This window comes from Aethalodelphis obliquidens, unplaced genomic scaffold, assembly GCF_003676395.1.
Source record: "Aethalodelphis obliquidens isolate GAN/ISIS:26980383/991018 unplaced genomic scaffold, ASM367639v1 scaffold3, whole genome shotgun sequence".
NCBI classification, from domain to species: Eukaryota; Metazoa; Chordata; class Mammalia; order Artiodactyla; family Delphinidae; genus Aethalodelphis; species Aethalodelphis obliquidens.
In genome coordinates this window covers 79,793,108-79,819,993 of record NW_020837947.1, presented here as the reverse complement: position 1 = coordinate 79,819,993, position 26,886 = coordinate 79,793,108, and the positions used below count along the sequence as shown (strand labels likewise).

Here is a 26,886-nt window from a genome sequence, read left to right as displayed (position 1 = left end):
TACTGTATGTACTCTTTTGCCGAACGTTATTCTGGACATTTAACTTTCAATACCATGTCCTAAAAAAATGTGTGCCCAGTTGTAGAGACCAGAGAATAAGTTTGAAAGATATGATGAAGTTCACAAGAGTTGAAGAGGAGGCACTAAATTTTAATACTTAGTTCAGTGAATACAGTTCTAACCAATATCACTAATGACAGTCTGTGCCTTGGCATGGGTAGTCCTCTGAGGGGAGGGAGGTGGAATAACCTAGATCTGTCTGTACTTTTCATGTGTTTCTGGACCGAGAGTAAAAGATAACCCTCCCCTCGTATGACGTGCATCTGTGGCACACATTCATTCCGGGCGTCCGGGTCACAGGCTGTGCAGTGCAGGATGATACACACCTGAGATGTACACACTCGCGATTACGATATTCATAACCCTTTACTTTACAGATTGAAGGAGTTGCGTGTAAAGTGTTCCTTCTTTACACTTTTCATTCTCTTCCTCCTATGCAGGTGACTTGGATTACTACTGGCTGGATCCCGCCACGTGGCATAGCCGGGAAACATCACCTATTAGCTCAGTAAGCGTTCTGGGAGGGAGATTTGGGAATTCAGGGACTGTGTGTGCTGTTCGTTATCCTTTGCTGATACGTGATAGATAGTAATCTTACTCTGCTCCATTTTACATTTTATGAAAGTATTGATTTCATTTGACAGTACAGTTTTGAAGAAAAAACAGTATCGCTGAATAATAACCAATTTTAAAGTAACTAACAGCAAGGGTTAAATAACGGCTGTAGGTAGATGAGATATTATTTGGTTAATGATGTCAACATTAACAAGTCAAAATATAGAATCGATTTGATTTAGGTAAGCAGATATATTTTAAAATTTCAATTCATTTCATTTCCGAACCATAGTTTAGAGATGTACTTAGTTACTGACTACTTTTAGAACAATTTAGTATAGTAAGTACCTATTGCAAATAAAATATAGCACTAAAAGAAAATTGTTACGAGTCAAGGATAGAGCCCACCAGAATAAAGAATTCCCCCAGAGTGTCCTTAAATGAGGAAATCGCACCATGCTACAACCAATAATTATGTATCTGTAGGAAAGAAAACAGCTGGTTTATCTTTTGTAACTTTGTTCATGTTTTAATAGCATCCTGTAACGTGGCAGCCATCTAAAGAGGGGGACCGATTAATTGGACGCGTTATTCTTAACAAGAGAACAACCATGCCCAAAGAATCAGGTGCATTACTGGGTCTGAAAGTAAGTATGCTGGTTTATAATGTTCTTAAAGGCTGAATTACAGTGTGGACTACATTCAGCAAAGTTGCTGACAATGATTTTTAAGTATCTTCTCCTCTTCAAAATAAAGTTCTTCTAGTGAATATACCTTGTTAATATATTGATGTCTTATGGTATATTCAGTACTTTTATTGGGGTAATAGTTTAAAATCATTTGCTAAAATGTCATACAGATGTCTTAGGAAGCTGCAATAAAATACAGGAAAATGAAATAATTTTTCTCTGAATATAAAGTTCAAGGACAATTTTTACATTAAAATGGTTTTAATGGAAAGTAGTAAAGTTAAATAATGTGGACATTATAATTTTGTTATATCCTGACAAACAACACCAAACATTATTAAAGAGATTGTTTCCTAAGTGCAATACAATTTATGGTAATACCAAAAGAGTAAAATGTATCTTTTACAAATATTACCTGACTTCTAACAGATATAATCTTTAAAAAATTAATAAATCACAAAGATATAATTTCGGTAAGAAAAAACATATATATACATTTTGTTTTCTTATGTGTGTGCATGTGTACGAGTGTTGTCACATGGTTTCATTTGCTTCCGTAAACTTAAAGAAACATTTAAAGATGTTGCTTTGGGCTTCCTTGGTGGCGCAGTGGTTGAGGGTCCGCCTGCCAATGCAGGGGACACAGGTTCACGCCCCGGTCCAGCAGGACCCCACATGCCGCGGAGCGGCTGGGCCCGTGAGCCATGGCCGCTGAGCCTGCGCGTCCGGAGCCTGTGCTCCGCAACAGGAGAATCCACAACAGTGAGAGGCCCACGTACCAAAAAAAAAAAAAAAAAAAGATGTTGCTTTAAAATTATTGTTTACCAAGAGATTGTATTATAGTTGGATGCTAGTTTAACCTCTTCAAAACCATCAACTATCAATCCAACTAAAAATTTGTTATTCAGTTAATGTCACCTTATTAATTATTATCATTAGTTTCTCCTGCTATGAAATAATTCTGATCACTTCCACTATTGGGCATGACCCTAAGAATATGGATCAACCTGAACTTTTGACATTATCCCTCCCATTTTTAATTATACACATTGAGCCCCTGCATTGGGAGAAATTAAACTTAGAAACTTTCCGATGTGTTTAATTTTAGTTATGGAGGAAAATCCAGGTGAGCGTGTTAATTATTCAGTGATAGAACTCAGACTTGGAGAGTTCGATTGGATCCTATATGTATTGATATTTCAGATGAGGAGGTCATTCGGGTGGTCAGGAGCTGAGATCAACTTAGGCTATTACTCTGGACCACGGTGAACTGCTTCCCCAAAGAGACCTGTTCTCGGTTTAAATCCCCAGTCTTTGTCTTAGACCTACATTCTACTAAAAACGTACAAAAGAGATCAACATCTCACGTCACATTGGGACATGATCTGAGTGTAGAAATTCAAGTGAATTTAGAGGGTAAAGAAAAAATAAATCCCAGTTAGTCAACTGTGTCAAACACCTGCTGTCTGATGGTGAGAGGGGGAGACCTCGTCTTTTGGGAGTGCGTTGTCCCTGGTGCAGGCTCCTCTGAGCACAAATGGATTGCCCTTCATTTGTGTTCCTGCACCCCATCCTAAACACCTCACAAAAGCTGTAGGATTAATTCCTCAAACAAAGAAACGTATGTCTCAGTGTGAGTCTTGGGAACTTACAAATTTATAATTACCCAGGTTGTTGGAGGGAAAATGACTGACGTAGGACGCCTCGGTGCTTTCATCACCAAAGTAAAGAAGGGTAGCCTCGCAGATGTAGTTGGACACTTGAGAGCAGGTAAAGTTTCACTTTTAAACAGTTAAGTAATGTGTGCTCTGTGTATGGTGGTTTTCAACTTTGGGTAAGTTATGCATAAGTAAATAACTAATTTTAATGCATGCATACAGATTTGTTTCCTGATACGGATACTTAACTAACTGCAAAAATAGGTAACTATACCTCAATGGCAGTTTGGAGAAAATGAGTAGGAATCTTATTATTTACGTAAAAATACATAGACACAAAATGCTGAAGGATTACTAATTTTCGTAGATGGCTTCCTAATGTTGCTACAAAAATCCAAAACAGTTTAGCCTGTGCAAAAGATAACATCACTATTTAGTCCTTTATTTTATAAGCCATAGTAATTATTAAAGTTCTTCATAGTGGTCCCCAAACACTTATTCAGTACCAGTGATTTTAATAAAATGTAATCATAATCACATTCCTTACACAGATTATGTAATATATTATTTGTTAATTTAAATGTGACCTAGATTGTATTCATGCAGATGTGCTACTTCTTGGTATTTGGAAATTTACATTATGTTACTTTGTAACCTTAATATGACATAATAAAATCATTTAATATATTGAAACATACCATACTTAGTAGCAACATACTTTAAAATTTATTTTCAATAAACTGTTTTTTTTCATTTTAGTAAAAATCATATTAACATATTGTCTCCAGTTTGCTGTACTTCAGAGTTTAGTAGAAATCTTTTGGTGAGAATGTCTGCTCACCCATTTGCCAGACAGTTACAGAGAAAACAGAGTAGGCTGACCTGTCGAAGTGAGGATTAATAACCTGTAGCACATGGAAAAGAACGTTTCTAGACTGTGTTTTCAGTTTTTATACCATAAGGTTATAATTATTGAGACCTTTATAAAAATATTCTATGACTGTTAAGGACATTTTTGTTGTAGTTATCAGGATATCAGTTCAAAATCATTTAGATTTTTTTCTTCGATAGAGACATGCTCTCCAGGTATCGTACGTGGAGAAAAAACATATGAGGGATTTTTCTCCATCTGCTATGCACACAGCTTTGAAGATGTGTACTGTACACTGTTGTTTCTTATCGGGGACTATTTATGATTCCATAAGAAAACAACTCAATCAGGAGTGACTGTGTCAAAAACCTGAGTCTTTGCTTGTTTAATGACTTGAAAAGAAGCCTTGAAAAGTATGAGTCCCTTGTTGCCTACTCAAGTGTAAAATACCTTTAGCTACAGAAATCTGAACTTGCAGATCAGATTATAAACATGATATCTTTTGGGTTTTTTCTTTGTGTTTTTATAGACAATTTCTTAAGAAAGTCAGTGAAGGGGTTTTTCTATATTATATATCCCTCGTAGTGATTTTCACTTAACACCCTCATGTGCCTAGAGTCTGAGAAACTTTAAAATGTCAGAAGCTCCACTAAAATAACTATAAAACATATAAGTGTACTTTTCACTTGAAGCAATTGATGTAACTGAAAAACATATTTTTAAAAATTAGATAATATATCCTCTTTGATTTACATTATTATTTAGGAACTACTTTCCTTCTGTTTGCATATAAACCGCATTGACCTTTAAAAGTACAGTTTGTTTGTTTTTTATTAGCGTGACCTTTGCAGCCCATGAATTGACCTTAGCATTTGCAGTCTTGCTGTAGCTTTTTCTACTGCTGTTCCCCTAAGTCTGTGCCCTGCTCCACTGCTTGATGTAATGATCAAACCACAAACTTGGCACTGACACTCTCCTTATTAAGACCCCTCAGTGTCTCTCAGGCACCATCTGCTCAGGTCAAAGCTCTGTAGTTTACCCCCAACTTCCAGCGACCTCCTTACCAGTCGTCTCATCCCCAGCCATGGTGGTCCACCCAGGCAGCTGTTTCCACCTCCAGGACCTGGCCAGTGCCTCTCGTGTCCGTGGTGGCTTTGCTGCTCTTGTGATCTGCCTGTTGAAGTCCTCACCATGCTTCAAAGCCCACGTCAAGTTGCTTTAGTTCTCAAGGGTTTCCTGACATCTCCCCTGAGCAGTAACTAATAACTTCCTCCCTGTCATTCCTTCTGTTCCTCAGATGAATTCCTATCATTGCCTGTAACATTTGATTAAAGGTATTCATTTCTGTATTTCTCCTCCACCAAATTTAAGGACAGGAGAAAGGCTCTTTTATCTTTGTATCCTTATCATCTACATCCCTGCCTGAAAAGAGGACTCAGATATAAATAAATATTGTTAAGGAAACCACCGTCTAGTTTAGGAGTTCTTGATTTGTAAATAATTAAATACATGCATTAAGTTAATTTGATATTGGAAGTTATGCTTCCAGGTTGCTGGCTATAAATAGAAGAATTTTATAGTGCAGTGCCTTTGCAAAATGTTGATCACAGCACATTACTGGGTAGCTAAGTTGATGTAATGGGTTGCATCCATTATTTAGAAAAACAAAAAGAACATGGTAGAATAGAAAATATCAGGGTAAGTATTGTTTTAGAAAATATATTTTCGTACACACACATACATGTATACATTCACGTGCTGTAAACTTTATTTCTTTTCTTGGTCAATAAATTTAAAAGACTGCAAATATATTTTAAATATGTATTATTATTTTTTAATATAGTGAAGTGTATTCGTTGCCTTTTTGAAAAACTGCTAGGTAACATCTTAGATCAAACGATCAGAAGTGATTTAACTACTGGTACTAACCATACTCTTTTCTCATACCAAAGCAGCATTATATGCTTTTCAAATATTTGCTTTTTCACTTCTGAGTAAGCAAACACTTGAGGCGGGGGGATTACTTTAAATAATCCTAGGAAAACAAAATTTTTCTACTTTTTTTTAAAGGCATAGCTAAAAACGAAACAATTCCATATTTATCGTTAGCTTTAAAACGTACAATGATGATATTGATCCATTAGTTTGCCACACATTTCCTTTGCTACTAAAGTGTTATAGGCACTGAGAACAACAAAATAAGCAGAAACATAAAAAAAAAAACTAAGACACTCCAAAGTATCACTGAGGCTGGGATATTTCAGCTGAGCCTCCGTTGTCACTTGAAGGATACTGGGCGGAGGCATTTGAGACCTAAAACTGCTCTAAATATTTATGAAAATAAATAATTTTTCCCAAATGGTCTTTGGTGAAAACTCTAGTTAACAGGTTGTTTGCATTGTGTATTTTCACATCGTAGCACTCTCCTTGATGACTCTTCAGTTATCTAACAACCTAATAAGCACTATCGTTTTATTACTTTAAACGTATTTTCTAATTTTACCTTAATGCTCACAATATGTATTATGTATAGAACGTGTGTGTTATGAACATCTGGAAGTGGGTTAACTGTCATGCAACAGTTTTACATCTGCTTGCTTTGTAACTTGCCATATAGCTCCTTGCGTTACCCTCTGGGTATGAATTCAAATCCTTTCATGCATTTTTATTCTGTTGTGCATCTGGAGAAGGCAATGGAACATGACTTATAGTTGGAAGATTCATGCTAACAAATGTTAACTGCTGTTTCTACTAAAAGTAAAGCAGGATTTATGCAGCGTTTAATAATCTTTCATGTATAGAGCCGCCTACATTTATTATATGGAGGGCATGCTGCTAATTATTATTTTTTAATGTTTCCAAATGAGCTGTGCTAATTCCATCCCATAGCATGAGATGATTTTTATATGATTTCTGGTATTTCTCAAAAGATAAAGGTAGATTGTATTGTGCTGTTTCCAGTGACCAGTAATATTCTATTGGGGAAAGAAAAAGAAAAAAAAAAAAAAAGAAGAAGAAGAAGAAAAAAAGTGTCTAGAAGAACCATTTAGCTGCCATTATATGGCAATCAATTTGCTTTCAAGAGCAGAGCCTAGACAATTAAATTATTTGTATATGTTTTGCATTTCTTTGTTAAAAAAAACAAGAAAAGATAAAAATAAACAGAATATATAAGGTAAAAAAATACCCTTTTTTTTAAATTCAAGGGGATGAAGTTCTAGAATGGAATGGTAAACCCCTGCCGGGAGCTACAAATGAAGAAGTTTACAACATTATTTTAGAATCAAAATCAGAACCTCAAGTTGAAATTATTGTTTCAAGGCCTATTGGGTAAGGCTAAAAAAACTTACTTCTTAAGTTTAGTAAATTACATGTATTAGCAGGGTTTTTAAAAGAAGTTTATACATTCATACAGTACATGTTAACATGGATAGTTTTTTCTTCAAATATGGGCATACATTTTAGAATTTTTAAATCTCTTAATTTTTAAACTTGAATACTGAATTTTCTTCACTACATTTTAGGAGCTCCAGAATTTAACAATTTTAGTATCAAAAAGTATTGATATGTATTTTTCAGAAGTGGACTATAAAGTAAAAATATTTTATTTTAATGGTAGAACTATTTATTTTTATTAATTCTAAACTATTATAGTATTTCCTTAAAGGGAGTCACTAACAAACTCATCTTCTTGTGATATTTAAAATAGTAATCATTTCATACGTCTACATGCACTTTTTATTATTCTACTAAGAATGGAATATTTTTTCTATATCTTTACCCATGGGTAGTTCCAGATTTTATTTAAAATCAAGCAAGCTTGAAATATTTAAACATTTTAATTGGCCATAATAATTGCTATGATATTTTTGAAACTCCAGTATTCAGCATAATTTAATTATCTACAGCCAATGGGATATTTTCTCTGTGTATAGAGTTCCCATATTGGTAGATTCTCATAACAAGTCCACAGAGTCCAGAACATTCATTTTGCCTGTCTGTAATCTTTTGGAAGGCATTTTGAACTGTCTCATTATAGTTGGCTTACTGTTTGAGTACATTTTTGGAAATTATTCCCTTTTTTGTATTCTCTAAAATATTATAGAGCCATTAATTCAAGACTTTTTATGCTGGAAGAGTTAGTAACCTTAAATTTTTCTTGTTCTCATGGATATATGTCAATGCAAAACATACCAGAAAATATAATTATCCTAATTCTCAAAGAACTGAAACTGTATGATCATATATTCCAAAGAAAAATATATATACAAAACTCTAAAATAAAGACAAACTTATAACCAATTTTAAGTGGTGATTATTAAGAGTAAATATTGAAGGCATTTGCAGAAGTATTGTATATTTCCATGCAGATTTATTAAAAATAGTGACACTATATAATTTATGCTAGTTTTACATGACGTGTTTTAGTGCTGAGGTAAATATGAGGCTGGAAAAGAGGTAAGTAAATTGGAAAATGAATCAAAAGTATAAAAAACAAAATTTAAAATCAACCATTGTGCACATTGCCAGATACTTTCAAATATATAGTGGTTTTAAAAGTAATCAGCTAAAACGCCATTGATTCATGATGACTTAAAAATAAAGGAACTAACAGACAATTAAAGTGGACTGGAGTAACACTTTCATTATATTTAGTGTTGTGCAAAATTAATTTTAAAAGTATTATTTGCATAGCCACACCTCAACTGCCTTGGATTGTGGAATTCAGAGGAATATGGGAATATGAAGCTTATATTTAAATAAAAATCAATCTGGCATCAACTTTCCAGTTAATAGGGAAATGATTAGAATCGTGGAAGAATAATTCTAGCTATATTTAATAATTGTTTAATGTAGTTGTGTAATTAATTTAAAGCAGAAAGCAGATATCTAGTCATAGTTTTGTGGGATAGAGATTCCAAGAAGCATTCCAAATGTAATTTACATGCTCATTGACCAGCATGGTCCAACAGACATCAGCCGTCCTGAGGTACCGCCCACTTTTGCCAACCTACCTTTATGCTTATAATTGTTATTAAAACTATTTTACCACCTTGTGTGTGAGCAGAACAATATAAGAAGGTTTGTGTAAATGTCAAGTGGACATTTATGCATTAGAATATTACTGAAGCGATTAACATTAAATCTATTTTAATTCAAAATCACTTAAAAAAATTTTTTACGACTTCTCCACAATTCTTCTTTCACAGACACATAAAATTCAAAGCCTGTGTCTGGTTTTGGAGCTCCAAATTTAATTTTCATAACTGACTTTGAGGCTGATTTTCAAAGAAGTTGTACTATCCAAAAAATATCGTTTCTAGATTTTTAAGAATTGAATTTTATTTGCCTCGATGAATTCAGGAGAAGGTAGCAGAAGATAAATAGTTGGTTTCTTGTGTCTTAGATATTGAAAATTAGTCTAATTATTACATAAAATATATATTTCATACGAATTATTAGTTGTACATAAATATATAATAAAACATATTTATAAAATACACAACACAGGATGAATTGTCATTTGTAAGAAGTATAAATTGTAGGTGATTAGGAGAATTACTTTGCACAAAAAAGTGAAAATGAAGAGTCAGGAAAATCATCAAACAGAAAATGAGTTTTGTTTCAATTCTCCCCAAAAGTGCAAAGTGAAGTTAGTTCACAAGGTAAGTGGTTAGAAAGTCTTAAATAGTATTCTGATAATTTTATTGGGACTAGCTAACTCCAGTCTGCTTTAATTTGTCTGTTAATATTTGCATATTGTTAATCTCCTTACATTGATACTAAAATATCTTGGAAAACAGAGGTTAAATAGTTTACTACAGTATAATTTCCAAACTAAGCTGGTCTAGGGTTCTAAGCCCACAGTGGATAATGGGTGAAGCTGAGGTCATATTAAATATTTATTCAGAACAATTTGTGAGTGTGTCAGGAGCGGGTGTTCTCACAAGTCACTTTCTAATCATCTAGTAAATGGCCATATATTTAGCTAACTTTAGCATAGAAATCTGAATCTCTGTATAGGGTTATATATGTGTATATTAATTATATATACACATATGTAAAATATTTTGGCTTTTCTGTTGCAAGCTTGAACCATTTTTAATTTCCAAAGCAATCCATCCTTTTCATTTTTTAACTTTGCCCATGATATTCACCATATTATTTTATTATCAAGAGATGTTTCCCTCCCTTTCATTCAGTAAACTCTTTCAGATGTGTTTGTAGAGCATATTACTGATTTGTAAAATATGTGTCATTTTGATTTTCTAGAATTGAAATAAACTATTGCCTTTGACATTTTTTATTTCCAAAACCTGCTGTTTTGGTAGTAAAAATATTGTGGTGATTTTAGCCACAATATTATTCTGATTGTTGTCATGTTAAAGTGTTTTGCTATTAAATGTGTAAAAACTTATTTTTCCTGCAGTTTTTTTTGTGTGTGTGGTGTTTGACATTCATGCACATTAGAAATTGCCTTTATGGTAACTCCCGTCCATTTCCACACCTGTAAAGACCCAAAAGGGTTTTCCACACCACTGAGATAAAGTGTGGCTGTGATTGCCTCAGACAGGGTGGCTAAGCTAATGGGATTTTCACCATACCCTGTTTCTTTTAGTGACATTCCACGGATTCCTGAGAGCTCCCATCCTCCACTGGAGTCCAGTGAGTATAAGATTTACTGTCTCCTTTAGTTATTTGATGTAAATGAGTTGGCAATCATGGCAGTCATGGGAAACCCAAAGGAGTTCTGCTTTAAGATTTTTCTCTTTCTGCTCTTTGTGTGTGTGTGTGGCGGGGGGTGTCTATCAAAAGTTCAAAAGTCTTTATTGGCAATAACCTTCTGCATCATAGCAGTCAGGATGCACAGAGCAAAATTAATATACTAACAGTTCTATTTGCTGTACATGAAAATGCATTGTGATACTGGATTATTCAGGTTGATTGGAAATTGGCTCAGTGTCATGAACAGTGAAGGAAGCAGGCACATAAATAATTCTAATACAACGGTGTCAGATATGATCATGGAAGTGAGTGGGTGGAGTAGAGGGGGATTTCAGTGGAAATAAAGGGCCAGGGGACTGTGGCTAGAGGGTTGAGTTATCTACATGGGCATTAAAGGGACTCCAGATAAAAGAAGATGATGGGGCTTCCCTGGTGGCGCAGTGGTTGAGAGTCCGCCTGCCGATGCAGGGGACGCAGGTTCGTGCCCCGGTCCAGGAAGATCCCACGTGCCGCGGAGCGGCTGGGCCCGTGAGCCATGGCCGCTGAGCCTGCGCGTCCGGAGCCTGTGCTCCGCAACGGGAGAGACCACAACAGTGACAGGCCCGTGTACCTCAAAAAAAATGTGGAAGTAACTCAAATGTTTACCTTGCATTGGATGGGAGTTAAATTAATTATACTTGGGCTTGCCTATTATGTAACCCAGCTTATAGGAATAGAAAATACAAGGTGATTTAAGGGGAAAACAAGTGATGGTTATAAGAAGATAGAAAATATATGGATGGGATAAACAAGGAAGTGGAGATTAGGTTAGTAAATCAAATGCATAGCATCATATTCTGCATACCTGCTAGACAGGAGACCAGATTTGGTTTTGAGTTTTCTAATATAAAGAGGGAAATGGAACCAATTGCATAATTTACAGTGTTGATGTTATTTAAAAGGAAAAAAACTGGTATATTAGAAACATACTATTAGAAGCAACAGTGTCATTGTACTGAGACCGAAGAAGAAAATTATCCTAAGAATACTTCATAGAAAAGACATAGTAATAAAGAATTTTATAGCACTGTTTCGTCTAGTTAAAAGTCTTCAGAAGGTACAGAATGACGCTGATTTAATTTAAACGTAAGTTGCATGTATGGAAAAAAATGTGGATGACATACTCTTGGGAAATGGTCCATAAATAGTGTTTTCTCAATAAAGCTAAGTTTTGAATAGCTGTAGGTTCAAGGTTATACTTGCTGGAGTAATAGCATTCTGCAGACATCCATATTGCTGGTTGTGGACACTTTATCAGTGACCCGGGAAGAGAGGACTTTCATTTAAAACGGGGGAGAAGAGCCTCACTGAGGGGCTGAGTGGGGAGCCAGCCTCCCTCCTCCACGCATGAATCACTAGACAGCATCCTCAGACAGGAGATTGATCTGTAAGATCAAAATCAAAAGAGGTGTAAATCGTATTTTAAAACAGTGATGAATTCTATCTAGGCTTAGACGCAGCTCATAAATTATATGATATGTGCATTCATTTTAATTTCAGTGAGGACAGTTCATAGTAGATGATCCTAAGATAATTAACACAGCGGGTACCATCTTTCTTATCACTGATAGCATGAAACCTTTAACTGTATGCGAGGCTGTACGAGAACATACACAGGCCAATACCCTCTAGAAACGCAGAAAGTCAGTACTTACAGAGTGGAGCAAATAAATACAGTATTTGATTATATCACTTTAAATACCTTTAAAATAGACAATTAACCAAAGAAAGCACGATGATAACTTTCTAGGACTATCCCACTGATAGTAGGTCCTACTCTTATGGATGCCATTGAATTATGGTTTTATACCAGTAACAGATGCATTTAACATTTTGTGAAAAATATGTATTCTCCACACATAGGTTACAAATATGTTACTAAAAAGTACTTGATTTTTTTTTCTCATTTTAGGTTCTAGTTCCTTTGAATCTCAGAAGATGGAAAGGCCTTCCATTTCTGTAATTTCTCCAACAAGCCCTGGAGCTCTCAAAGATGCGCCACAAGTCTTACCAGGACAACTTTCTGTATGTGTCTTTGGTACATGTTGGAGACCATTAGTATAAGCTCCCTGTTCTGAGTCTGTCTTTAAAATGTGTGGCTTTCTTTGAAGGCTGTGATACGGTCCGAGTCATTTAACAGCATAATCTACTTCATCAGTTTTCATTAATTTATTATTAGATTGTTCTTTTACTCATATATCTGGAAATATTTATTGAATGCCTACAGTGTGCCAGATGTTCTGAACAGTAAGTGATAAGTGATAACATGAAATAATAAAGTATCAGTTATTTTTTGTGTGCTGTATAAAAGTTTCTAAGGTAAGTAGTTGGTTAGATGTAATAAACCTAGAGAGTCATGGGCTGTTTACTTAACAACCTCTTGAGCCTGGATCCTGAGAAACTTAAATTTAAGATATTTTTTTAACTTCTTAAGACATTTGATGAAACTCTTGGTTGCTGACATTAGTGTGAAAAAGCTACAGTTTTCTTCACTGTTGTTTTATATGTGATCTGGGAAAAGCTGGAGTAAAGAAAACATGGCTAGTTATTAGGAAAAGCTACATTTCTTCAGATTATGGTAGAACACGGGACATTTGTATTAATAACTAAAAGAAAATCTTGCTTCACATTGTTCTATAAATAGTTGATCATGTGCTACTTCGGTAATGTGTGAATTTCTATAGTCTGTTTTTGCTGCTCTTCTCTTAGTTTTAATTAAACAAAGAAGATAACTGTAAGTTTGCTGTGATTTTTGAAACGCTTCCTGGTTTTAGCTTCTGTTTTTAGTAGGTTAAAGATCTTTATCTAGTCCCTGTGCTATTTTATCTGCCCTGCCATCTTTTTTATTTCAGTGTGTGTGTGGGAATCTCTCATACACTCCACCTATTTCAGGTTTATGAACAACACACCTCTGATATTAATTAGGAACAGAGGTATGGATTGATACAGATCCGGGTTTGAATTCTTAACCTGCCCCTTACTACTCCCATGTTAAATTAGCTTATTTTGTTCTAATGACTCTTAAATGTATTCTGATCTATACCTATTAAACAACGCATGATCATAATTCTTATTTAACCATAAGCCCAAAACTAACTTCTAAATTAAAAAAAAAAAATTAAAGTTAACATTGTCCCCTGCCAGCACAAATACTGCACTGACTGCATTAGGAGTTTGCAGGTAATATTTCAGTGTGCCATGTTCCTGGATTTTGTTATTGAGGTATCTTGTATCTTAGGAGAAATACCATTTGGCCTTCGCTTGGTTTAAAGGCATTTACGCATTGTACCTTCCTTTGCTCCTTTCCACTTCTCTCATGAAAAGTTATCTGTAATAGGTTAATTATAAAAATTAAATAAGAAAAAAATTCCAGAAAACAGCAGTACCTGGTGTACAGAGGCATACAGCAAATGCGTTTCCTGATGTCTTCCAAGTTACCTGCATATATTCTTCCCAACATCAAACATTTTATTTCAACTACAGTTGGCACTGCAGAATGCATTTAGTCATGCTATAATCATTATTAAGATACGTATAATCACCAAACACTTGCATTTAGCATTTAAAAACAAGGACAATTATTTCAATATCCCCCCTCTTCCCTTAGTCTTTTCTAAAAATTTTATCATTAGTTTTATTCCATCGCATGATATAAGAGACTATAGGTCAACACTGCAGGCCCGCCTCTTGTAAGTCACACTTAAAATGCGTGAAAAGTCAAGTTCTAAAATGGTTATGCTTTCAAGTTGGTATTCTTTGCAGAAATAATATCTATAATTCAGTTGTATTTTGCAATTTGAAATTTCCTTCTTCAAGAATAATTTTAGTATTTTTTGTGAAATTATAATGCCTCATGATTTTTACAAATGCTAATTTCTTTCTCCATTGCTCTTAGGTGAAGCTGTGGTATGACAAAGTGGGCCACCAGCTGATTGTAAATGTTCTGCAAGCAACAGATCTACCCCCAAGAGTAGATGGGCGTCCCAGGAATCCCTATGTAAAAATGTATTTTCTTCCAGATAGAAGGTATGGAATAATTTTAGAAAAAGTATGCAAAAATCTTTGCTAATTAGAAAAAAAGTAGAATTTCCTCTCTTGGGATACGGTTTCGTATATGTTTTAAAGCTTTATCGAGGTAGAATTGACATACCAAAAATTCCACATACTTTATATATATATATTTTGATGAATTTGCACATATGCATACACCTGTGTTATAGCTTTAAAATGTAATAGATACTTCTCTATGAGGGAATAAACTATATTATCCCTAAAAAAAATTACCTCAAGCCTTGAGTTTCTTTAAAATAATCTGCCAATTTTAAAATTGTCCATTACCTTGTTTCCACATCTATTAGTCTTAGACAGCTACATCATTTAGAATGTACCTCTGTGTATGCGTTTCTATAATTTCTGTAATCGTAACTACTGCCTACATTGTAGTTAAAACTAGAATCTTATTAAACTCGATAGTCTTTTCAGACTTGTATATTAAAAGTTATGAATGAAAGAGAGTAAACATCCCAAGAGCAGCGCTGCATGGAACTACAGTAGGTGGCAGCATACACTTGCGTTTGCCTTTTCATTGACAAAACATACTTATTTTTCAGTGATAAAAGTAAAAGGCGAACCAAAACAGTAAAGAAAGTACTAGAACCAAAATGGAACCAGACTTTTGTGTATTCACATGTGCATCGTAGAGATTTCAGAGAACGGATGTTGGAAATAACCGTGTGGGACCAGCCCAGGGTGCAAGAAGAGGAGAGTGAATTCCTTGGAGAGGTGAGGGTTGTCGTGAAGATCCGGGTCAGACGCCTCGTGAGGCTTCTGTGATGTGCATTTTTATGGCTGCTTTTATTATATTTGGGGGACGGCGCTTGATCTAACCCGAGAGCTGCCCTTTCAGATCCTCATAGAGTTGGAGACGGCGCTTCTAGATGATGAGCCTCATTGGTATAAACTTCAGACTCATGATGAATCCTCACTACCTCTGCCTCAGCCATCACCCTTCATGCCACGGCGACACGTCCACGGGGAGAGCGCCAGCAAAAAGCTGCAAAGTAGGTTAAGGCTCTTTTCAGTTACCAGAAGTAATTGTGTCGTTATGATCGAATCCGAGATGAACATTCAGGGTGTTTTTTCAAATGTTCATTAGAGATCGAAATATTGAATAATCAGTCATCTATATAAAGAGGCTTGACAAAACCATTTTCTGCATTTTCCCAATGAAAGTAATATATACAGTACAGTGGAGTAATTCCACAGCTGAAAGCTTAAAAATTCTCAAATATAATTCTTTGCCCAGTCCTGATGGAGCTGTTCATTGGTTGACTGATGGGGTAATTTTTGTCATTATTGGTGGGTTGCTGCATAGAACATCTTAATAACAGTATAATTCCTGGATATTTTTAGTATTATTATTTGTGAGAAACAAGTTTTCAAAAGCATTGTAAAGTGTGTTTGCTGTTGTTCATCTGGTGATTGGGGAAAACACATTTTTTTCTGTACTTATTAATTTTTGAATTAATGACAAAATCTCTTATTGAACAGATGAAACTTAGAAGCCTCGTTTTGGTAATCTGGAACCAAATTGTTTTCCTCATATAATTAAATACTTCATATTAGTGCTTCTCTGATCAACCATTGCCTCAAAATTAATGTTTCATGCAGTATGATGGCTAATTTTGAGGGCTAACCATAAATATTTTATAAAGGGCCCTGATGCCCTTTCAATAATATGAACTCAGTAGAGTTCCAGCCAAGAAAGTTCTCTTTGAACCTTTCCACTCAGCCCCATCCTCCCTGAACTGCAGAGGAGGGCGCATAATTGGGTAGAAAACAGTATACACTTCGCTATAGACCTTAATTAAAAACAATTTGAAGAGTCAAAATACTCTTCTATGAAATCCCCTTCCTTCTATGTGTCTTCAGTAATTATGAGGATGCTGAGAATATGTCATCCTTGGATAACGAATATTTTTTTAAACATCAGCTCTGCATTAACTTCGTAGTACATATATGTATAACTGAATCGCTTTGCTGTACACCTGAGACATCGTAAATCAACTCTACTTCACCAAAAGTGAAAGTATTTAGTAATAATGTAATTAGCTTTAAAAAAAATTGTGACCATGTCCTCCACATTTCCTGACCCGAGCGGACACAGAGGTATCTGTTTGCCTTCCTGTCGTGCAGGGTCCCAGCGAATCAGTGACAGTGACATATCAGACTATGAGGTTGATGATGCCATTGGAGTGGTCCCTCCAGGTGCGTGGGGGAACGTGGCCGGCTTCACTGTGCTTCCGTGCTTGCTTTGCTGCCAGCTTCCAGACGTCCTTGGGTCCCATATTGGAGATTTAGAGCACGGAGAAGTCTGGATTATACTATTCCATGGTGACTTGTCTTCCAAATTATTAAGAAAGTTTGAGGTGGACTAGTAAATACTCATTTAACATCCCCACTTAAATTAGTCAGGGTCCCCCTTAGAAGCTAACGAAGTTCAAATCATCATTTCACAATGCTCTGAGCAGAAGTGAAAATATGACTTTTGAAAGGATAGAGTTAATTCTGTAATAAAAATTCCATTCTCCTGTGTTTATACTGTATGTCTATGACCTCGCTTCCTCCGTTTCTGAAAATAATGTAGCCTTCCATGGAATACACTGAGACAGGTGCATGGCAGGGTTGAAAACTGCATGTGGCATGGCTTAGCTTTTAACGCTCTTGTGAAATGCTCAGCACTGATTATACGCAGAATGTGTCTGTATGTTTTAAAATAAGGAAATGCTTTAGAAAGATTCAATATTCGTTTGAAGTCATCGTCTTTTTGTCATTGTATAAATTAGTAAAGTCTTTGTGACACTGTGCAGTTCAAATCTATGTTTCTCATCTGAGTCTAGTCAGAAAGTGAGTCAAACCAAGTAGTGAAGACGTAATTTCTTGGCACTAATCCTGTTCCCTTTATTTACTAATGAAGAGTGGGGAGATATTCAAATAAGAAGACATTAAAGAGAAAATCTTTAGACATTAAAGAACATTAAAGAAAATCTTTAGACATTAAAGAAAAACTCCTATAAATAGGAGTTCTTAAAGACATTTCTTTGGGACAGTATTGACAGATGTTCCCTTAATTTACATAATTTCTCAGGTGGGGATGCACTTAATTTGAGGGCATTGGTTTTGGTAAAGTCAGTAGACATTACAAAGACTAGTGACTGAGGTCGCAATTTAGAGAGATACATACGACTTCATTAAAACTGGGAGAAAATTATGGAGAGTTCCCTAAAATTAAGCTTCATTTGCTCCGTGAAACTCAGAGAAAATATTGTCTTTGATCACTGTATGAAAGTAGCAGATATCTTAAAAACAATGAATCTGGTTCTGTGCATATCTGTGTACTTAGATATTACTCCTTGATATCAGACCATCAGGGAGAGTTTGAAATAATAGTGGCTCATTGTGGATAACAGTTCATGTTTTGCTCTCTGAGTTTGTTGATTTATAAAAGGATCAGAATAATTAGGCACACTCTACCCAGAAACTTTCACCCAGAGTTTAATAGAATATTGTCTTTATGGAATTGAAAGGGGGAAGGTAGCTCTCCATGGTACCCGTTGGCATATTTAAGTAGAATTCAGACGATTCCTCGTAGGAAAGGGGTCTTGTCAACAAACCTTTCTAACAAGAATCTTGGCTGTTAATTCGTCTTAATGTTGTCACTTCTTACTTATCTGAATAGAATTTACTTCTGTGGGTGGTTCTCACAGGCTATTCACCTAAAATTTCACATTTTTATGATGAGGCCGGAGAGCGAATGAATGAATGAATGAGTGAACGGCTAATTCAACAAATACTTACAAAAACGATGAGTTTCTTCTTTTTTCCCTGAGAGACCACATGGGTAACAGCCAAAGTGGGAAGTATAGGACCGGCTGCAGTGGTGTTAGTCAGTGTTTGGAACCACCAAAGAACACTGAATTCTAGATATATCTATATTCCATCCTGATATAAACATATGATTATACATGTTTATATCAGGGGTTATCCTTTTACCATAGAGAAGCAGTGTCTGAATTGTCATTTCAAATGATATCCATTTTTATTTAGCATTTAAAATGTAACGAGGCAAACTTTTAATAGAATAAAACTAATAAATTACGTAAGCCAATCAGTAATATTTTATGTTCCCGAGATTTCTTCATAAATTAATAAAGAAGATAATGGAATTTATTTATATTTTAGGGGTGCCCTTCAGTGATTCAAAATGTATATATGGTAGCTTCTAAAGATATAATAAACAATACATTTTAAGTGAAGAGGAAAGATAGTAAAATAAGGGCAAGAAGCTAAAATAAAGTGAGGGGATAAGTTAATAAACAAGTGTGTTGATACATTACCAGATATTCTAAGAGGCTGATTACAGATTTCCTAGTGTCCAGTATAGGGAGAAATTTGTTCACGCGTGGATGCCAGGTAGTTCTACGTGTGTTTAACACACTCAATGAAGCTTCTGGTTACGTTTGCTGAAGCAGCTGGAAAGTGTCATTTAGATGTTCTACCGCAGCTGGGCCTTGAACTTCCTAATACCTGGCTTCTCTAGGACCACAGGGTTCTATGTCCTCGTTTGATGTATTACCACCTTTAAGCAGTTGAGACCTCCAGAGCTACATCTTACTACCTTTATGGTTATCATAGCCTTATTGTTACTTAAAATAAGTAATTTCAGCTGCTTAAGAAGAATAAAAATAACCACACACGGAATGCCCTCATCTGAGGCCAGGCGTCTGGCACCCTCAACTTTCAGACCATTACTGCAAGTTCAGAAAATGAAAAAACAACAACAACAAAAACAACCCGATAACTTTGAACTAACTGAAACATTGAAATGAGCATAACGTAGCAGTTCCTTCTTACCTTTTTTCTGAAGGCAGAGTGCATGTTGTCAACAGTAAACTAAACATAATATAAAAAATGAATTATTATAAAAAGCAGGGAAAGGCCTATGACTGCATATTAGGGTAGGATAAAAAAGACATTAATCTCTATGTAAATACAAAGAATCCAAGAAAAAAATGAATTATACCCTTTTACAGAAGATGCCTAAAGTCTCTAAAAATTACTTCAGAATCATTAATTATTCCAAATCGAAATGTTCCATTTATATACCTTGAGTATTCACTGAAATCTTGAAATGGTGTTCCCAATTCAATCCTGACCTTCCATAATTACAATATAATTGATACCAGATGTTTTCAAATGATACCAAATTGTAATTTAAAATGTTTTAAGTAATTCAGACTTTGGATTAATTATCTTTAAAACAGCCACCATTATTTTTTAATATTGAACGATGAAATAAATTCACTACATGTAAATTTAGTTGGTTTCGTTCTAGACTTAATATTTGTATGTCTGAACAAGGAAATTTTCTACATGAAATTCAAAATAGTACCTGAATTGCTCTTATCTTTGTCGTAAAATGAAATTATAAATTATACCACTTATGTTTCTATTATTTGGTCCTTTACCGATGTTTTTAGAGAGTAACAAAATAGCTGAGCTTCTTTGGTGTCAATATTGTCAAATTGGCCTTTATGTAATGTTTAAAGACCTTCCGTATATTCTAAGCTTAGTCAAAAGATTATACAATCACAACAAATAAACTGTTGGGGAATTTAGTCTGCCTTTAATAATAATGTTACATGGCATATTTTAAAAATAATGTGAGAGTTGTCAAGTAAATAAATGAGTAGCAGTTCAAGCTACCCTGTTAGACTTAATGTTTTCATGGTTGTGTACATTTCGTGTAGTTGTAAATATCATTATTTTTCCTTTGGCCACAGAATTTTTTATTTTCCTTCCAATAATAGCAACAATAACCCTGTGAAAACATTAATTAAACTGTTACTATGGTTTGCTGTTTTATCTTAACTAAATCAGAGATCATAGAAACCTTTTGGTTTCAAAGGAGAATGACTTTTAGAATTTAATTTTAAGTAACTGTATTAACTTAATTATGTTAGGTTACTGACACATTTGTGGAATAGTTTCAGATGTCTGGGGTAGATTTGATAATTGTTTCTTTCGGAGGGTTGATTTGTTCTGCATTATGGCCATAGTCAGCTCCACCCATACCCTAGTTTCATTTGAAAATTGCAGTATTATCTGTGGTCCTCAAAATTCACAATCAGTGTTTGTTATAGTGAAGCCCTGCTGCTCTTCTTTGTCAATTAAAATTGGTATGGTAGCATCTTTATTTTCTTATTAGTGAAGCCATCTGAAATCCAACTAACATAATTTATCCTTTGGCAGAAAAATTCCAATAACATTCGAAGAGACACTAAATTTCTAAGCATTGACTTGTATATGACTAACAGTTCACTGTCAAGTGCTTGATTTGTGGTGCTAAAAAAATCACTCATTCCGTAAACTAGTATCCCAACTCATCCTGACGTCTGAGGCATCAGCTGTCCTATTTGTCATGAGTATCTCCATGGTAACCTTTGAGCCAAACTGTACCCGGTCCTCATGCATGTGTATGTTACATTCTGTACCTATACTTAGTAGTTTTGTCGAAAAGGCTGGTAATACTGACTGCATGGCACTTATCTTCATAGGTCAATGGCCGCTTTCCATATCATTTGATGTCTCCACATGAGCACTGACACTATAGAAGAATACTGACTCGTTGTTTGTGTATACTCTTGCCAGTAGGTTATAGGTCTAGTGCTAGAGAAAGCAAACCTTCAACATTAACTGTGCCAGAGCAGCAGAGAACAACGCATCACCGATCACGGTCGGTATCTCCTCATCGTGGCGATGATCAGGGGAGGCCGCGTTCCCGTTTACCAAATGTGCCATTACAGAGGTAGGCTTCGAGAAGAGCTTAGCATCCTTGACGGTACTCTTTATTATAATACAGTGCAAACTGCCACAAGACTCTAACAGAAATGAAATAATGGTTTGGTCAATCGAGTTATTTTTTTCAGAATCCTTTATAGGCAAAATGCCTTTTTATTCATTACCCAACCTATGCAACATTCTGTTCTCTAATCTCAGGTAATCTCCCAGGGAGTGGAAGAAGTGAATGTTGCAAGCACAGTTTTTGAATAACTGTCTTGTATTCTGTTTGCTAGTTAATTTTCTCCTGTTGGGAGAAATTGTATGGTAATAAATTAGACCTGTGCAGAGAAGTGGCACAAATGATGAGCTTGAGGCAGAATGCATTTGTAAGAAATTTGGGATTGTCTCTTTGAGGCACTTTAAATGTTTGGAAAAGCATATAAAATGGAAGTTACATCGTGCTGTATTTCATCTCACCATGAAATACACTTCTGAAATTTTCACTAAGTATGCAGATGAAAATCGTGGTCCTTTTTTGATGGAAGTAAACAAAGGAGGTTAGAGAAATACAGCACAGGCAAAGCAATGGTAGAGAATAAATACCTTTAAAACATGTATTTGGCGATGAGGCCAGCACGTTTCAAGCCGTGTCAGTTATTTGCCAATTACCGTCCATTCTTTCCTGTTAGTCTGTCAGCCTGTTTGGGGAAGGTGGTACATTGTGATGCATGTAAATGTTTGCAATCATTTCAGGAGTTTAGATGAAATTCATCCAACAAGAAGGTCACGTTCTCCAACCAGACACCACGATGTGTCCTGCAGCCCAGTTGGTCACAGACCCGGAGATGTGGACAGTCAGTGTCTATCAGAACAAGACAGGTATTTGTCCACGTTATGATCGCAACACTGTATGTCTTCTTTGCTCTGTTTTCGTCTATGATAGGTATCTTGGTATAGTACAAAAGACAGGAAAAGTATTTCATCATTCAAAACTGAACTTCTCCCAAGGAACGACTCTTAAGATATTCTAATAGAAATGCAACTCTGGGAAATATTTGACTAATATTATATTGTCATAAAAGGTGCATTTAAAAAAAATCAGAATTTATGTTTAGCCAGTTTTAAGTGTACAGTTTGTTGTTGACTTAGATACTAACCTAAATTATAGAAGGGAGTCTACATAAGCAATTTTCAAATATTTTATTTTTTGTGGGTTGCATAATTATTTATGTAATTATAAAATTATGTTTTTTCTGCAATAAAAAGTTTTTGGGACAGGCCATCTGAAAGACAGTTACTATTGCAGAGTTTCTGTGAAAACTTCAGCAGTCATATTTTTCAGTACACCTACTTCCCATAAAATGTAGTTACCTAAAATGTCTATAAAGTACAAAATATTGAAATGGATTCTTTCTTCTATGGATGTGTACTTAGGCTTAGTTCTGCATCTGTTTGATGTTATGACTCCATGGTTCTACATGCCCGCGGACTTTCTCCTCAGACCAATGCCCCTCCTGTAAGATGGGCCTGACCACAAGCTCACGATCTGTTTTGGGCTGTTAGAATTCCCAGCTGGTTGAATCGTGTCTTCTGGCTTTTTGAAGTGTAGAAACTTTTAGGGAAGGGTAGGGAATGAGGTTGGTACACAATGATTGATTTTTGCTGTGTAGTCAAGGACACAGAACTCAAGGAGAGCCTCTTAGCTCCCTAACTGTCACCCTGATGGAGCCATGACCTTCAGGAGATGAGGTTGTGGTACTTACTGGGACGGAGCACTGCTCGGAGGAGGGTGTCCCCGCTGCTCAGGTGGAGTGGAGTCAGGTGAGGGTCCCTTTGTTGACATTCACTGGGGCCACCATGAATTTAGGTGAGGAGGGGGAAAAAGAAGGACTTCTGGGCCAGGGCATTCAATAGAGTGAAATTAATTTGAGTGTAGAAAAAGTATCAGTTTTAAGATAAAACATTCCTAATCAAGTATGTTCTTAGTTGGTAAAGGAGAAACAGAATAAGTGATATTGCATTTTACAGGCTGTAAGAGCCAAGAAAACTGTCATGCTTTGAGTTGCTAAAAAGAAATTTTAAAATTTAGGGTTCCCATTAGTATCAGAAAAACCAGGTTTATAGGGCTTTTAAAAGTTGTTAAAATACCTAAGTGTCTAGAATTGGAAACAGATTTCTATGTCTTATTTGGGGAAGGTTCAGTTTAGTTTAGTTTTGCCTTGATACTCTGTGAAATCACTTTGAAATACAATAGCAACAGCTAGGACTTCGACCATAATGTTTGTACTTTATTGTTGAAAATTTTAAAAGTACTGTCATGTTTATTTTTGTTTAACCTCTCAAGCAAATATGCTAGTGTAGACAATCTGGTTTCTTCCCTTTCCATGTTGTCATCGGCATACCATTGGCATAACCCATGTCATTTAATGCCTCATAACTTATCTGTTTCACTCACCACCCATCCTGTCTGTGCAGTGAGCTTCTCATGCTTCCCAGAGCAAAACGAGGACGAAGTGCAGAATGCCTACACACCACCAGGTAAATACAGGAATTTGGTGACGGTAACTGTGTGTGATGACTCTTTCCATTCTACTCTGCTTCCGTCTCCCCCTTAGCGGTATTATTACGAATACGTGAAATTAATTTCCCCAGTGTTCAAATTGGTTTTGTTTTATATGGAGGTTGTGGAAAAGGTTCCAAATATATTTGAAGTCTGATCCAGACAGACTGCTTTTCTATCAAAGTATTCGAAATCCAGAGGCTGCTGAGCCTCTGTAGCTGTAAATGTGTTTACACATTTCCAAAACCGAGGAACCGATTTCTGCAATTAAAATTCTATAACCTCGCTGTGAGCCCCACCACACACACACACACACATCTAGACACAAGAGGTCTGATCCGCTGTGCATGGCAGTGTTACTGTTTCTGTGATTATAAGTTCACTTTGTTTTAGCCTTCTTTTATTTTTATGTTTTGGTTCTACTGTTGTTTTCTTTCTATTTGCTTTTAATAAGATCTTTACCACTTCATTTTTAAGAGCTGAGCTTCAGTTTCCTTCTTGATAAAGAGTGCAGATATATGACCTGTTAACTTCTAAGCCCTCCCTCCCTTCATACCCTCACCAGGTCAGAAATGCTACACTACCAAATTTCCCATAGCGACACGTAACGGTATAAAGCCTCCTTAAAGATGAGAAGAAGAGGGGATACGTTATTGTCGTCTAAATTGGAGCTGAGAACCTAGCACTTTATTTTCATCTCATTACATCTTGGATCTCATATCCCAAATAAGTCCTTTTACAGATTACTCAAAGAATACAGTCTGTGTGTATTTATTGTCAATGTGAAGTTAATGGAAGGTAAAGAATAACTAGGTGAGACAATGAACCAACACACAGATAAACTCTTTCAAATATTATGGCCATAAAGAGTAAATAGGAGAGAGAAGGAAAGAGCTGTACCCGGAAAACCTGCGATGCAAACACAGATGCAGCTTTATTGTGTCTGTGTGGACCTGGGCTTCCGCTCAGGAATTGAACGTGATCACCCGAATGAGAATTCACTTTTTACATGTATTAAACTCTGCTAGTGATAACTACTGCCCTGTGTGCGATGCCACAGGGAAAAATGAGGGATGTTAGTTCTGTTTGCAAACTGGAGAACTAATGTAAAATCCTAACTATTGTAAAAAGTCAGCTCAATTCTTTATAATTCGAAAGCCTCCAGCCTTACTTTGTTGTCCTGACAAATAGTTTAATAGGAGTGATTTCTTTACAGATTCAGAAAATTTTCTCATAGTCCTGTTGGGGTGACTGCAACTGTAAAACACAAACAAAACAAAGCTTTCATATTTATTAGGCACCTGGTGTGTGCCTGGCCCCCAACGTGTGGGTACTGTTAACACATTCACACCAGTAAGCTAAACAGAATCACTAAATATATTGTTTTTCTTTCCGTTACATCCCACTTTCGAAGGTAAAATAACAGGATAGGCACAACAGAATAAGCTAGTAGTTTCATCATTTTGTAAAATCTTATCTTCAGAATACAACCTATCATATTCACTTACAACTTTTAAGAATAAAACCTGTGTATTTACTACTTTCCAGTAAACAAGGAAAATAACATCCATTGAGTACCAAGCACAGTGGTAATTATTTAAGGAATTTTATCTCCATGTCCTGACAATAGTTGTATCATATGAACATTATTATCCTCATTTCACAGATGAGGAAAGATGCTAAGAAAGTTTTATTTGACATGTAACAGAGCAAGGATTCCAAATCAGGTCTGTTTGAAGTTTTCCACTGAACTAGTTTTTCCAAAAATGTGATCCGAGGAGTTGGTTCCGCATGAAGTTCAGCCAATTTAAGAGTCTGTGAGTCAAACATATTTTGGAAACTTTGCAAATTAAAGCCACTCCCTGGAGATTTCATACGCACAGCATATCAAAGTCACATACTACAGAAATCTGTCTCATATTGTTTAATTCATCGCCCCCCATTGTTATCATTATCAAATGCTTCTTCCATAAAACCTTTCCTGAGACAGTCATGTTGTACAGAAAATGCTGTGGCTTCCTTACTGTGTCCTAGACCCTTTGTACCTGTTATTTCACTTAATCCTCACAGCATCCCTGTGAAAGATTATTTCCTCCATGATATAGATGTAGAAAAAGACTTGATGACTTGAATCATCCAGGTTCACAGCCAATAAATGGCAAAGCCAATGTGGACCTTCAAACTAAAAACTGTGGCCACTTTTCATTCTATTTCCATTCTCTGCTGACCCCTGTTAGAGTGTAACCCCCCCCAAAAAATTCACTTTTGAACCAATTGCTTAGAAAAGTTGTATAGCAACTTGTTACTAAAGACAGTTGCCTAAGGTTTAGGAGTTGAAAAGAAGATTCTGTCTGTGAAGCAGGCTGAATCCTTTGCTTCAGTAAAAGTGTCCTCAATCTGTGCTTGAATGTGGTACTTTAATACATTTTAAACCACAGCTTTAAAAGATTTCCTGAATCAACCATTAGTATAAACATGAATAAACCCACGGGGGTGTTTGATATTTAATATCTCCTCAGCAAATGTTTATTCTATTCCTGATTTTATCATACTTTAATGTAAGCCAAAATGGACAATAGATTTTCATTATTGACAGTTAAAGTTTGTAGAAACATTATTAAATTACCAAAACATTCATTGACAGGACCAAGTTTACCCTTGGTGATATAGACAGTCCAGAATTCCTTATAGGTTTTAAAGGAATTCAGATGATGTTGGGCCTTGTTTCTGCCAAGTCAGAATTCATGTTCTGGTTGCAGCTAATACCCATCCCACCCAATTTCTGGTGATAAATGTTACCTGCTGTTGGATTTGTATCCAGAAGGTGACAAATGGAAAGGACTTGTCCACTGCAGTCACCTCTTTTTTTTTTTTTTTTTTTTTTTT

At 35.7% G+C, this 26,886-nt stretch overlaps 1 protein-coding gene across 50 annotated transcripts in view; it reads left to right on the top strand.

Moving 5' to 3' along the window:
• Nucleotides 1–26,886, top strand: part of RIMS1 (regulating synaptic membrane exocytosis 1) — a 471,448-nt gene that overhangs the window by 303,796 nt on the left and 140,766 nt on the right. For 21 of the 50 annotated variants that reach the window (XM_027092899.1, XM_027092895.1, XM_027092846.1 and 18 more), the window contains exons 2-14: nt 501–568; nt 1,152–1,262; nt 2,975–3,074; nt 7,040–7,163; nt 10,453–10,499; nt 12,511–12,623; nt 14,494–14,624; nt 15,209–15,380; nt 15,505–15,658; nt 16,794–16,865; nt 21,312–21,465; nt 22,194–22,319; nt 23,916–23,978. In XM_027092899.1, the coding sequence (XP_026948700.1) occupies nt 501–568; nt 1,152–1,262; nt 2,975–3,074; nt 7,040–7,163; nt 10,453–10,499; nt 12,511–12,623; nt 14,494–14,624; nt 15,209–15,380; nt 15,505–15,658; nt 16,794–16,865; nt 21,312–21,465; nt 22,194–22,319; nt 23,916–23,978 (1,435 nt within the window). Of the gene's footprint in view, nt 1–500; nt 569–1,151; nt 1,263–2,974; nt 3,075–7,039; nt 7,164–10,452; nt 10,500–12,510; nt 12,624–14,493; nt 14,625–15,208; nt 15,381–15,504; nt 15,659–16,793; nt 16,866–21,308; nt 21,466–22,193; nt 22,320–23,915; nt 23,979–26,886 lie in introns of all 50 variants that reach the window. The other 29 variants (XM_027092876.1, XM_027092838.1, XM_027092811.1 and 26 more) reach the window with 4 other exon arrangements.